The sequence below is a fragment of the Nilaparvata lugens genome, chromosome 2 (assembly GCF_014356525.2).
Source record: "Nilaparvata lugens isolate BPH chromosome 2, ASM1435652v1, whole genome shotgun sequence".
NCBI lineage: Eukaryota > Metazoa > Arthropoda > Insecta > Hemiptera > Delphacidae > Nilaparvata > Nilaparvata lugens.
Window position 1 is genome coordinate 12,254,508 of NC_052505.1, and position 13,809 is coordinate 12,268,316.

Below are 13,809 nucleotides of genomic sequence, written 5' to 3' on the forward strand. Positions count from 1 at the left end.
AATTTTACTAGAAAACAATACCTACTCAGTGTGAAGCTTAAATTTCAATATCAGTTGTAAATGGATATAAAATTATTACACTTTTAAATGTCATTTTATGATAATAGTATGAATTATATGAAACTTGAAATTGGCAGTATCCCGCTTTACAATCTACTTTAAAAGGTATTTTGATGATAACGACTTCATGGAACACAGCAAAAACGTATATCTCTATTAATAAAATAATATTATTGTGAACTTTATATGAGTTAGAAAAATAATCTTAAAGAAGAAATTGAATCCCCCTTACTTTTTCCAATAAAGGTGGAATCAAAAACACTTTTTTATCCTCTATCAGAATAAAGCCTGTAACAATGTACCAAATCTTTAAAAAATCATCAGATCTACAATGAAAGAATTTCAAGAGAAAAACTAGTTTTCATTCCTTCAAAAGAGTGGCTCATGGATTTTCTTATAAAGGTGCTGAGACAAATTAGTGAATGACAAATACAGTAATAGAATATTTTTCACTCGAAATGTCATGTGGAATGGTTCCAATAATATAACAGGAGTACGGCTACAAATACGATACCGGTATTATATTGTAATCCACTAAACCCATGTTTGGTTACTTCCCTATCTTGTTGTTCAATTCCTAGTACATGATAGCTGACTTTCTCAAATCGGAAAATAGAATTGAAATAACATCCATCAAATATAAAATATGTATTGTATTTATACAGAAATGAAGTGATACATTACCAAAAGAGAGCATACAAGATATTTGTTTACAATGTGAAGTCGAAAGGCTGATAATCTTTTCTGAATTTCTGGCATATTTCAACTTCTTCTTCTTTCGTAAGTTTGCATTCTCTCCAATCGGCTCTCTCTTCCATGTTCAGGACTGGTTCACTGGCCAGAACATCTCTGAAAGCGTTCACAATAATAATGATAGCAATTGGTATAATAGATAGAGAATGAATTATTGAAATTTATGCGTAAATTTATTCATCGACCGCTCTGGAAATCTACACAACCGAAAATATTGGAATTTGGCAGGTAGGCTACTTTCAATTGTCAGAGAATTTAATTTTCAGATAGAAGAAACATTTTCATTTTCATTTTTTAAGGCCCAAGTCAATTGAAAACCAGTGGGCCTCATCAGTTATGATGCACGAATATGGAGAAATTTGAAATAAGACGATGTTACACATGAGTAATTTGAAATTAAAGGTACTTGATTATCCAAAACCAATAGAAAAATGTTTCCATTCAATCACGTGGTAGTCGTGGTACATGTTTATTTCTTTTGAAGTGGTACCTGTTTGATTCCCAAAATCAATATTAATTTTTTTTTTTTCATTCAAATGAGTGGTACCTGTTTCCTTCTTTTGAGAAACGACCGGTTTCGGCTGATTATATAACTCTTGTTTTTTTTATTTCAATCTTTTAATCAAGAAACTATCAAGTTCCCCTATGAAAACAAATCAATATAGAATTCTTATTGCAAAAAGAATGGTTATTTTGGAAGTTCATGATACACTAATATTCACGGTTTAATTATTTGCGGTTAATAGTGTCAACACTTTAAAATTTATAAAAAATGTATGCATCAATTGTGACACTATAACACTGAAGTTAGAATCAACTCGATAATATTATGATGTATGATCTCACCTTCCAAACTGAAGAGGGAAGTTTTTTCGCACTCTATGGAATAGTTTCTCGCCCGAAGGCAATTCTACAAAAAAGTAGGGCGTGCCAGGAGGGGCTATCTGCTGAAGATCAGTTTGCTCTGGCAACTCGTCCAAATTGAAATTTTCCATTTCAGCGCCAGCCTGAAAAAAATCATATACAAGATAACATTCCAATAAAAAATATAATAGAATATTTTGTGGGCACAAAAAGCAAAAGCTGCAAAGTCATTTTTTCGAAATTGAGTTATTGGTACTGTATGCTGTATTGTGTCTAGTTTCAGAATATCGAACTCTCAGAAGCAAAAACTTGGGAATACTTTATTTTAATATCTGTAAAATGGCCTTAGATGCAAAGTCTGCAAAATCCAAGTTCAAATGTTGACATCTGTGAAGCAAAACCGATAAAATCCAATTCCACCAATCAGAGTCCGTAATTTAGTCATGTGATCACTTTCAGTGATGGCCGCAAGACCGCATCGTTCTATTATTATTTACTTTTTGTGAAAGTAAACTGACTACAATGTCAGTTTTCATTACTTATTCGTTTTTCAAAACCGTTAAATAAAAATTCGACTGAGTCATTGTCAATATTGTAGAACCGTTCCATATTGATTAAAAACACACATATGTTGTCAAATTCTACACAGTTTTATTCGGTATACGATCATGGTTTCGTGACCACACCGGTCACATTTTCAAGTTGACAACCCTTAAATACTTATTTTTTATTTGTAATAAAAAAGTTACTTTTTTATTCTTGTGTAAGTTTGTCTAAAGCAGTAAAATAAAAGGTTGGTAGCAAAATCCAAAACTTAAAAGCAAAACCAGCAAAGTCACAACTAAAAACTGCTATAACCACTCAACAAATGAGTTTTCAGTCATAATACTTTGTGAAAGTTCATTATAGAAAAAATTCAGCCTTTTACCTTTGGTGAAACTACCTCAAATTTTCTTTTGGCTGTCCTGTAAAATTCACTTAAGTAGACTTTGCAGTTTTTGCTTTTAGCCCTCAATTTTTAATATTTTTAAAATCAGTTCTCAAAAGTAATATTTAATGAAAATCATCCATTGAAAACTACTAGTACTAGAGTCTCTGAGTAAAATATTACGTATTTTCTACTAAAACGATTAGTAGAAATACTACTTGAGATCCATGCATTTCAACTTTACTTACCTCAAATTCCGCCTTCAATATTTCTGTTGCGCCAATTGGAACTGGCACCACTTGTATTTGCAAGTGAGATGTTTTGTAGTTTCTTTCAAAGAATACAACAGCTTTTCTCTTACTTTTGAAATACTTCTTCAACGCTGATTTGAATCTGGAATTTGGTTGAGGAAACTATACGTAATATACAATTGGGATTGTTATACAGTCGATCTAGTATGCAGGTATTCAAGTTGATAAGTTTAAATTATTTATCTTATTATTTATATTGTAGTTCATATGTGAAAATGATCTGACTTATTTTGATTAATTAACCTATTACAAGATTATCGCCCAGTCGCACAACAGCCGTTCAAATTTTAACCGTGATTAATTTCACTAGAACCAATCAGAGAAGGCGGCTTTTGAAAAGACGACTTTTCTTATTGTCTCTCGTGAAATTAATCACGGTTTAAATTTAACCGGCACTATAGATATTATTATGCGAGCTACAGCCAGGAAGAAAAACTGGTCATTGCTGTAAATTATTGTTGATCGCTCAGTACCAGAGTATTGATGAAAAATCGATAACTGTGTTGCATATCCATTCTTTTTCACTTATAATTTCAAACTCAAATTTTAAAACACTTATGCGACATTAGAGCTAGTTTCTTCAGTCTGATGATGACTTACACCAGCTTGAAACGAACGTGACTGGTAATGATAAGTGCATTTTCACTTCATAAGTGTTTTAAAATTCAAGTTTGAAACAAATTTGAATCAAACATTGCATATTTAGAGATTTTTTTGAAGCTTGAGAGGAGTTATCCAAACCCACTCTACAAAAGCTCGCGTCTGATACAACAAATGATTGCAATATATCAACAAAATTTTGTTTTTGGCAAATAAATAAATTCAAATTCAAATAAGAGTATCATTCTATAAAAATTGCTGCAGCACAGTCAATTTACAATAGAAATTAATAATTTAAGTAATATGGAAGGATACTGTTTGATCTCATCAGATACAGTAGATGGTACACTTGATGTAGACTGGTGATGCGCCACTGGCAATATTAGCAGGTGGTCAGGCACAAGTCCTCCCTTGGCTAATGCCAAATATACCTGCAAGATGTGAATCATCCATTAAAAATAAGACGCATACAATTAATATTATGCAGAAGAGCAAATTTAAGACGTTGAGAGAGAATTGGGAAATCTGGAGTAGGTTGATACTTTCAATTGAATTGAAATGACAATAAATATTATTTTCTTGTAAAATGAGTTGATGATTTGGGGCAATCTATACTGATAGACAATAATAAATCATTGACCATAGTTCCATAGAATAAATAAAAATAGAGTGATTTGAATGACACAACTATCCAACTTAATCTAAAGTCTGAATAAAACATATTTGAACTTGGACAAAATATCCGTGGTGTTAAGTTGTGTGAGATCATGCATGTTCACATGACTCGATATATTCATATTCAATTTGACAACACAGTCGATGCAGATTTGTCAATTTGAATAGTTTCAGCCATATGGGCTTGCGTGAAAAGATTAAAATTTCGCACAATTTGGCAACACGGATATTTTGTTCAAGTCTCAACTTGTTTTATTTTCGAAGTATACTGGAAAGTTGTGAAGATTATAGTAAAGTTGGAATATTGAGCTATTATCCATTAATCATGATAAAGTTAGAACGATACAATATCCCTGGTTTGTGCTTTTTTCAAATTGTTAACATTTTATACTACAAAAATTATGGATATTTTCTCTTAAACCCTTGAAATTAGTTTTCATTGCACTTGTTAGTAAATGTTTTTTTGGAGAAAAATCTTCAACTGTCACAAAAAATCGATAGTTTAGATACCTTGGAGTAGGAATATATGAGAACAGAAGTGGACTCACCTCAGTTCCAATGCTTATCACCAGATGCTTTTCCACTTCTGGACTAGCAAGACAGAACCAGCATTTGTCTGAAAAAAATAAAATCCCAATTTACATTTCAATCCTGAAGTCCTCTGGAGAACGATATTATTTATTATATTATAAGATACAACAGAAATTATTAGTTTACTTAATAAGCATATCATCAACTTCTAGTGGCTTTTGTCACAAGCATATCATGAATTTGTGAGAACAAATGAGGTAGTATATTTTATCAGAAAAGTTATAACTATTGATTCATCTTTTCTCCATATTTTTGAAAGGAATACTTTCCTTACCTATGGTAATAGGGCAAGGAAAGATTGGATATGAAATGTTATTGCTGGACATAGAAGCGTCTGATGCTGTTTACCGACCCAGAGATCTTCCCTCCAGTCCGCGACTTTACACCTACCTTGATCGAAAGTCGGCCGCTGCCTCTTGTCAGATCCATCATGGCGCCTCTTGCGTCCACTAGCCCCACCCCCATCCGAGGTCGACATGTCGTAGAAGAACTGAGCATGCGCATCGTCGGTTCCCCCTCCACCACAGCGTGACGAAAGGGCGGCGCCTGCGTACGGCAGCTCTGTCTGGTCAGTGGTCTGCTGCTGCAATTCGATCACGTTCATCACGTCGATAGGAGTCACGCTCAGTGCCAGCATGTACTTCCGTTTCTCAGCGTTTCCCACGCCGGCCAACGCCACAAACCTCGTGCAGTGAATGCCGTGCCCTGCATCTAGGTTCCTAGAAAGCATTAAATTTATTCACACACACATACAAGATAAATACAAATCAACAAAATGTTGTATGTATGCTAATTAAGTATTTTATTTTATAGAAATTCAATATCTGTAGAGAGCTCAATATAGAGAACCCTCTATACCTCCACGAGTTAAACGAGAATCGATAACAGTGGAGAGAACAAGTTGAGAGAATGGAAAACGGAAGAATCCCCAAAGCTGTCATTTCTTACAAGCCAGAAGGAAGGAGAAGTATTGGCAGACAAAGAAAAAGATGGGAAAATGTTTGAAGGCGGAGCAGGTATTGATTCCTTCCCCTGTAAGAAGAATAAGAAATTTAGCAGTATATTTTTAAATTTGAGAAGTAAGTAAGCACTATTTAATACCGTTCAGAACTCAGTCTGAAATGAGGAATCACTCAGAATGTAAAGAGAAAATTCCAAAGTTTTTTTACAATAAATACCTTGGGCCACCATTAGAATAGGCAACCAGGTCACACAGTCAGACGGGCAGTCTGATTGGATCACTGAAAAGCTAGGAATCAACTTGTCAGTCCAAATAGATGATTAATGACACAATGGTCCGAATAAATGCAACAAGACAGAACACAAATCTGCGACATGTATTGATCATATATGGTGGTTTATAATAATTTTGGATTACATCTAACTAATGTTTTCAAACTCCCATTGTATGACTATTATTACAATTAAGAAATATTATTATGAAAATTGATAATCGAGGTGGAATTAGTAATATTACAGGAAGCTCAGTAAACATGAAAGATTTGTGAACATAGAATTTCATTCATGGGGATGGTGTTGAAGAATTCAATGTATTGATCTTGGTCTGAATTGAATTGGTAATAAAAGAGGCCTTGAAGAATTTAATATTCAATAATTACTCTTGTGAAATCAGAATCAGTTACGTCGAATAAAAGATTTTCTGAATAAATGATTCAATATAACACTCGAAGCGAAATATGAGTTCAGTGGAGATAACAACAAATGTTTACTAACTTGTAAGGAGACCGTTCGTAATAGAACCCCTCCAACCCACATATGTGATACCTCGGCTTGATCTGAACAGCCAACCAAGAGAGGAGTGATGATCCTGCCGGTGGATTTTTCACCTGAAAAATAGGAAACTGTTTCAAATTTTATATTCTCATTCAAAGGCTTATCAAACGACAAAAACCATGAGAGATGAATAAAATCAGACAGTTGTATGTAATTTTTAGGTGAAATTTTGTAATTAGAATGGCTTGGATCATCTGTATTCTCACCGCTTTTTCGTCCAAATTGCAAATATCACTTGGCCACGGAGATGTCAGCAGGAAGTCAACACCGCGATAAGAAGGCTGGCCCTTGATACAGGAGTCTCGCACTTGGACAATATCTTCCTTAGTAAACGTGTATTCCTTCTTATCACCTTCAACTCCACTTAAATAGGCGATTCTCATTCCAGATATTGTATTCAGCACTCCTCTTTTGCCTGAAACATTTACACTAGTTACAATTCAGTAGCCACACCACATTAGCCGTCAATCTAAAGGAAATTACATAATAATAGTCAAATAATAGGTATAAGCCATAGAAAAACACTACAAAAAATCGACATACAACGAGAAATAGATGGCAACGGAATCGATGAATTGATGTCAATTGGAAACAAAAAGCGTCAAAATTTCAAATTGTAAAGGAAAAGTGCTGTAACTTAGATAGATATATTTCTCGATCCATGAAACATGTATAGATGCATAAGATCACGTCGAAAAATTAGAACACATACATAATATGGACAAGTCAATAAGTTATTATACCATTATGCCTATATGGTTTCAATAGTTATAAAGCATTGCAGGTCTATGCTGGATTCAGGCAGCTGAAAAAACTCTTCAACGTCATAAAAGGGGGTTAAGCAAAGCCACGTATGTAAAGTTTTTTTTAACTCTATGGTTCCCATGTCTCTAGTTACAATTCAGTAACCACAAAACTAAATGCCCCTCTAAATTTTAGGGGCAATTTATTAAATAAACGTCTACCTATGATCAGATGACTGGACCTTAGCCTCTCCAGACGGACAAGATGATGTCATGTCTATCCCATGAACGTTCGATCTACATTTGAGCGTTTCCCTACACTCATGAGTGTGAACAAGGCTACTGAATATATAGAGATTCACCACCGTAAGAATGCCAAGCTCAACAAAAAGTGGCTTACAGTGGGATATTCTATCAGCTCTACTCATTATTCTGATTGAACTTTTCTGCATAATCAATAGCTCTCCAATCTTGGTAGCATTACCCCAGAACACCAGACCATACCCTAAAACCGATTGGACTAAATTCCTATGCATCTAAAATAGATGTTTCATGGATCGAGAAATATATCTAGATTGATCAAGTAATCTATTACTAGATCTAGTAATCCAGATTGGATCAAAGTATGACGATTTCATATATTATGTTGAATATTATTCAAAAGGAACACATGACATCAAATGCAGCAAGAGGAAGTTCACTCGAGACAACTTGTCCAAAACTGTATCAATATGAGAAGCCCATGACAAATCCCTATCCACAGTCAATCCCAGAAATTTGGCCTTATTAGAAATCAAGGGGTCGCCCATATATGGTCTTGAACCGAAGACAACTAACTGACTGTGTCTTTGCTTGGTTCAATAGAAAACCATTAGCTGCAAACCAATCAGACACCTGTCCCATTGCATTATTGGTCCCTTCAACAACCGTAGAATATCACGACCAGTATTTAGCACCTTGCACTTTAAGCACATTGGCCCATATGAATAAAACCAGAGTAAATGCTCATGAGCAAGAGCATGGAGCATAAGGTTTTGCTCATGAGCAAAAGGTAGAAGCAAAAGCATTTGCTCATTCTTGTATGAATAAGCTTATACTCTTACCTTATGCTCCTGAACTCTGGAGCAAATGCTCACGTATTTTAAAGATTTTTCATCAGCTGATTCGCTTTTGTAGCCTTACTTTGTTTTTATAGCTCACGGAAGCGCTAAATATGCAAGTAGGGTGTACCACGGTATATAGAAGAAGACGGTAGGTGTCACGCGCATGTTTGCGCTAAATTTCCGGTGTAGCCGACGTCACTTTTCATATCAAATCATCTGTTTTTAACAAATAAGTTTCATAGATTGTCAATAGGTGTTAAAAACCTCGGTTGGTGGTGATGACGCAATCTAGCTAGCTGGCCACTGCGCACACATCTCATGATCCCTACCGTTTCATCTAAATACTGTGGGGTGTACCGCTTGTGTTTGCGTCGTCTGCTCTGTTTTCTATTTATGAATAGAGTTTTAGGTTAACTTAGTTGAGTTTAGAATTTTAAAATAATAGCGTGTAAAAATGTCATCTCTATGATAATCTTCAGCATATTCTTATAATATCGATAGCCTTCTTATAATCGTCTACACTCTCATCTTCTTAAATGCCTATTTCCTATTTTGTGATGGCTATCTTTATAACCGCTATCTTTTGTATTTATTCTTTTGTAGGGATAATGGTGATATATATCACGGTTGAATCTAAAAAGAGTTTTATAGTTCTCAACTATTGGTTGTGATCGTATCTGGTATAGTTTCCTCTTCCTCATACAAATTAGTTAAACCATTTTACTATGAGCATAAGCTGCTCTAGACTAGACTCACCTTTTTTGAAGCATTTGCTTCAAAAGTTGAGCAAATGCTCTAGTTTATTCATACAATTTTGAGCAAAAGCTTTTAATTTTGAGCAAATGCTTAAACTATTTTTTTGATGAGCATGAGCAAAAGGTTTTGCTCACGTTTATTCATAGAAAATGAAGCAAATGCTCTATATTTTAGAAGTATTAGCAAATGCTCAACTTTATTCATATGGCCCAATGTACAGGGTGATCTTTTAGTCCTGTTACCCTATTTTTAATACATGGTAATTTTTCCCTAATAAAGGGAAATTTTGTTTTGTTGCACGAAGTTGGTAGCCCTACTCACTCAGTATACACAAGGCAGTGCGAGTTTATTATCCTTAAGCTGTGTAACATTTTGTAATGATTCCGGTCGTGTTATGAACAGAATGTCTTTTACCATAAAACAACGGGTTTTCATTCTGGAACAATATTTTGCTACGAAATCGTACGCGAGTGTAAAAGAAGCATTTTAAAATAAAGTAATCCCCTGATTACTTTTTGTGGGGCTACATTAAGTCTGAGGCCTTCAAAAACAATCCTCACAATATTGATGAACTGAAAGCCAATATTAAGACTTAATCACGAATATTTCCAATATATAGGTTTCTGCTAATATGGTGGAAAGAGTCGGAGCGTGTATATAACCTCAATGGGTGGACATTTTGAGCATATGGTGTAATAATTTTAAGTAACTAAGAAATGTGAGTAATAAAATATAAATTTTCTTTTGTAAATAACAAATATTATTTTTTTATTAATACCTAAATTTCCGTTTATAAATTACATCAAAAATTGGGTAACAGGACTAAAAAATCCCCCTGTATAAAAACCGGATTTAAATACTACTGGTACACAAGTAACAACAAATTCAATATATAATTCGACTTTACTTACCAAGATAAACAACGCTTGGTGCTAGCTGACCGCGATCTGCATTAGCATAGAAACTAACATGTTTTTCATTGTTCGGACCAAGAATATATGTTGGAACCGGTACTGTAAAGGATAACAATAGTTATAATGACGTACGATTATTAATGAATTTATATATAGTTGAAGTATTATATTTCTGAAACCAAAAAACAAACGATGATGAACTTGTAGTTAACTTTCAAATTCAAATTCAAATTCAAATTTATTTCTCAAAAAACATACACAATTATAATAATCTAATATTATAACATATAAAAATAATACAAGAAAAATACTATTAAATATATAAAATGATCCCAAAACTACAGTATATTATTTTTTTATGTCCATCTATGTTTAAACATGACAGTGCAATAGGTACATTCACACTGAACGCGTGCACTTGCTGGTTGTGTTTAGTGTGAGCAGCTACAGACAAGTCACAACGTGTTTCAATGGATCTTTCCAGATCGGAACTTGCATGATCTGAAGTGCACTTGCACATACACGCATCCAATGTGATCATACCCTTAACTTCTATGATACATATACTGTTGTATAATATGATGTGTATTATATTGTATAGTCTCCTACCTTCTATAGATCCATTGGCGTAGGGCTCCCAATCTTTGGCATTGTTTCCGAAAAAATTTCCTACGCATAACAGGTAGCTGAACGGCCCATTCTTTTTGTTGATACTTTCCACTCTAGCGAAAACCGTCTTGAATTTTCCGTTAACATCGCCACATATCAATCTAAAAATAATAGAATACATTAGTAGGTGATAGTTGATAGATCAATAATGTTCACCACAAGTCCTTTCCAGTAAGAGGACAAATTCATGAATACAAAACTAGAGGAAGAGCCAATACCCAATATCTATAAACTTCACTGTCGATTTTATAAAGTGAGACTTTTTCCCAGCATTGGCAATGGAGCTGTTTAATAGCCTTCTTCGCTTCAGACTGCTCTGTTCAGTACTTTCAAGAATGTAATAAATTGGTGGCTGACTGAAAAGAGCTAGGCTATTATAGACTGAAAGAGTGTCTTGAGTGACTTGATCCTAACGCCGACTCTTGCCAATCTTATTAACTGAGCATTTTTTATGACAGTTGGTCAAAGTATTAGTATATAGTACCATTGATACATTTTGCTTCATCCATTACCCAGCAGTGTTTGTGTTTACGACATGATCTATCCAGGAATGCCTGGTCATTGATCTAGAAATTGGAAATTATGGTGAATATAAGTGACGTTTTGCTTGATTATGTGAATTGATAAAGGGAAATGGCATACACTCATGCAAGCAATGTTAAGTTGAACTTATAAAGGATCTGTATTATTTTATGGAAAATAAATGAATTTGAATCTTCTAAAATCGTTAAACGTTGAAAATGGCAACTGTACAGTAATTTAAACAGAATTAAAATAGCCTACAGGATAGTAATGTATTATAACCTGACTGGCTACTGGCTCACAATAAAACTCAGCAAGAATCATTTACAGCTCAGGTCTGGTAGCTATGTTCTCAGGTCACACCAGATAAATTTCAAGGAGTCTGAGATGACCTTACGACTGTATTTAGGCAGCCAGGACCAACTACTTTATATTTAGCCTACATCCAAAACAAGGAAGTAGCTCGAAAAATATTTCTTTCTAATAAAAAGCATCTAATCCACTTGACTACTGCTACTTCTTAGTGTATAAGGTAATACAGTATTAATCAATTGGAAAATAATAGGCCTACTAGAGTCATACTAGTAAGGAAAGGCGTGACGTACAAGTTCTGTTAGAACTTTGTAGATTAGACTGAATTGAACAATATATATTCCAATTACAGTTCCAATCATCAAACGTCTTGGTTCTTTGGGATTGTCCTCTTATTTCAGTAAACGAACACAAGACCAAGTGTCCCAAAAAACGTTGTCGAGATGCCTAGATGCCCCGGGCAAGGGTATGATTATTTCATATTTTATTTTAAATCACTGATTGGATATAAATTATGCCTGTACCCGTCGCATTTGTGCATCCCAAATGTACTTCTTCTCAAGAAGCTCAAGCACTATGGTGTAGTTGAATCTCCTCTCAGGCTAATCCAGGCCTATCTGGAGGGTCGCAGACAGGCGGTGCTGGCCAATGGCATTCTTTCACAGATTAGAGACTATCCTGACTGTCGAGTCCCCCAGGGCTCTGTCTTGGGCCCTCTGCTTTTTCTGATTGCAGTGAATGACGTTGCATTATGGATTTCAGAACGACTGTCTGCTATGCTGATGACACGACATTCTATAATGGCTGCAGTGCTGAGGAACTAATAACAGCTATGTTTAAGACCAGGGTGTTTGCAACAAACTGGTTCTCTTCAAAACTGTTCCTCCTCAATGAACAGAAAACGCAAACAATTGTGTTCAGCCTTACAGATGGAGAGGAATAAGTCTGCTCCGGTGAAGCGGCTTGGTTTGATCCTGGCCAGGAAGCTGTCGTGGGGTTGTCATATAGAGTATGTTTGCAGTAGGCTGAGCAGTGTAGTTTTCTTATTGAAAGGGCTGAGAGATGGTGTTCCCATGCACTACCTTGCTTTCTTTCAGAGCATCATGTTGTGAGGTTTGGTCCTCGGGGGGTGGAGTTGCTGATGTTGGACGTGTGCTGCGCATGCAGAAGAGAGCCTTGCGGGTCTTCTGTGGGGTTGACAGACAAGCTCTTTGTTAGAGAGGGGATACTTACAGTATTTACACTCTATATTTTATATACGCTTTGCAGGACACATGTGAATTCAGATGAGGATTCTGCCATTAGGCAGAGTTTTTATGCCCCCGTTACAAGGGGGAGCCATAGATTGGACGAAACGTACCAGAGGCTGTGCAGGACACAAAGTTTCCTTACCCACCTGTCTGCTAGACTCTGCAACAAGCTGCCAATAGCAGCAAGAGAACTGTCGACCAGGCGATTTCAGGGCGCACTGAGAAGATTGCTAGTGGAAAAACCATCATATTCCATCAGAGAGTTCTTAATGCTGGACTAAACGCTGGTGAGATCGAATTTTTGTTGTTGTGACTAGCTATTAGGTTTTAGCTTTCTTTCTCTTTTTTATTTTATGACGTGTATTTGGTCTTAGTGATCACATTATGGACCTAAAATAATAAATAGGCTGATAAATACTAAACCCCAAGAATTTAACTGAGAACAACGGGTGAAGGCCGGGACAATCATGGAAAAAACGGACGTTGATATAAATACCCACCCTTATAAAGTAAGTCAAATATTCAAATAAATGCTGTCTTTAGATGAAATCATAAAATATAATTCTACTTACACTTTTTCTTTTCCAGCCATTTTAACAAATTAAATGGACAGTAGATGAGTTACTATTTGCATAACAATGCAATTATTAAATTATTCAATATTTTTGGCTTCTGCGTGAAAATAAACAAAGTATGACCTAACCTATAACTAAAAGCGTAAACGGTTCACAAACAATCAGCTGACTATTCAATCATTAAACAATGCCATCTTTACTTCACCAATGTAGTCCTAATAATTAAAATAATGTATTTATAATTAAAAATAGTTGTATTACTTCAAACAATAATATCTATGAAATTAGAATAAAATTCTTATCATAATCAGGATGATTTATGATGAAATAAACTCATTTTACAGGCTGGATAGAGAGTGATATCACAGGTAATATATCAAGGAGGCAGT

The 13,809-nt window shown here is 35.0% G+C and overlaps 1 protein-coding gene across 1 annotated transcript in view; it reads right to left on the minus strand.

Moving 5' to 3' along the window:
• Positions 1-13,736, minus strand: part of LOC111053410 (CWF19-like protein 1) — a 34,621-nt gene extending 20,885 nt beyond the window's left edge. Inside the window, exons 1-11 of the mRNA XM_039420562.1 lie at positions 13,418-13,736; positions 10,702-10,862; positions 10,090-10,191; positions 6,783-6,991; positions 6,517-6,629; positions 5,173-5,501; positions 4,740-4,807; positions 3,832-3,947; positions 2,854-2,998; positions 1,660-1,820; positions 745-909 (exon numbers count right to left, since the gene is read on the minus strand). Of these exons, the coding sequence (XP_039276496.1) occupies positions 771-909; positions 1,660-1,820; positions 2,854-2,998; positions 3,832-3,947; positions 4,740-4,807; positions 5,173-5,501; positions 6,517-6,629; positions 6,783-6,991; positions 10,090-10,191; positions 10,702-10,862; positions 13,418-13,437 (1,563 nt within the window). The 5' untranslated portion in view covers positions 13,438-13,736 and the 3' untranslated portion in view covers positions 745-770. The remainder of the gene's footprint in view (positions 1-744; positions 910-1,659; positions 1,821-2,853; positions 2,999-3,831; positions 3,948-4,739; positions 4,808-5,172; positions 5,502-6,516; positions 6,630-6,782; positions 6,992-10,089; positions 10,192-10,701; positions 10,863-13,417) is intronic.
• Positions 13,737-13,809: the final 73 nt, after the last annotated feature.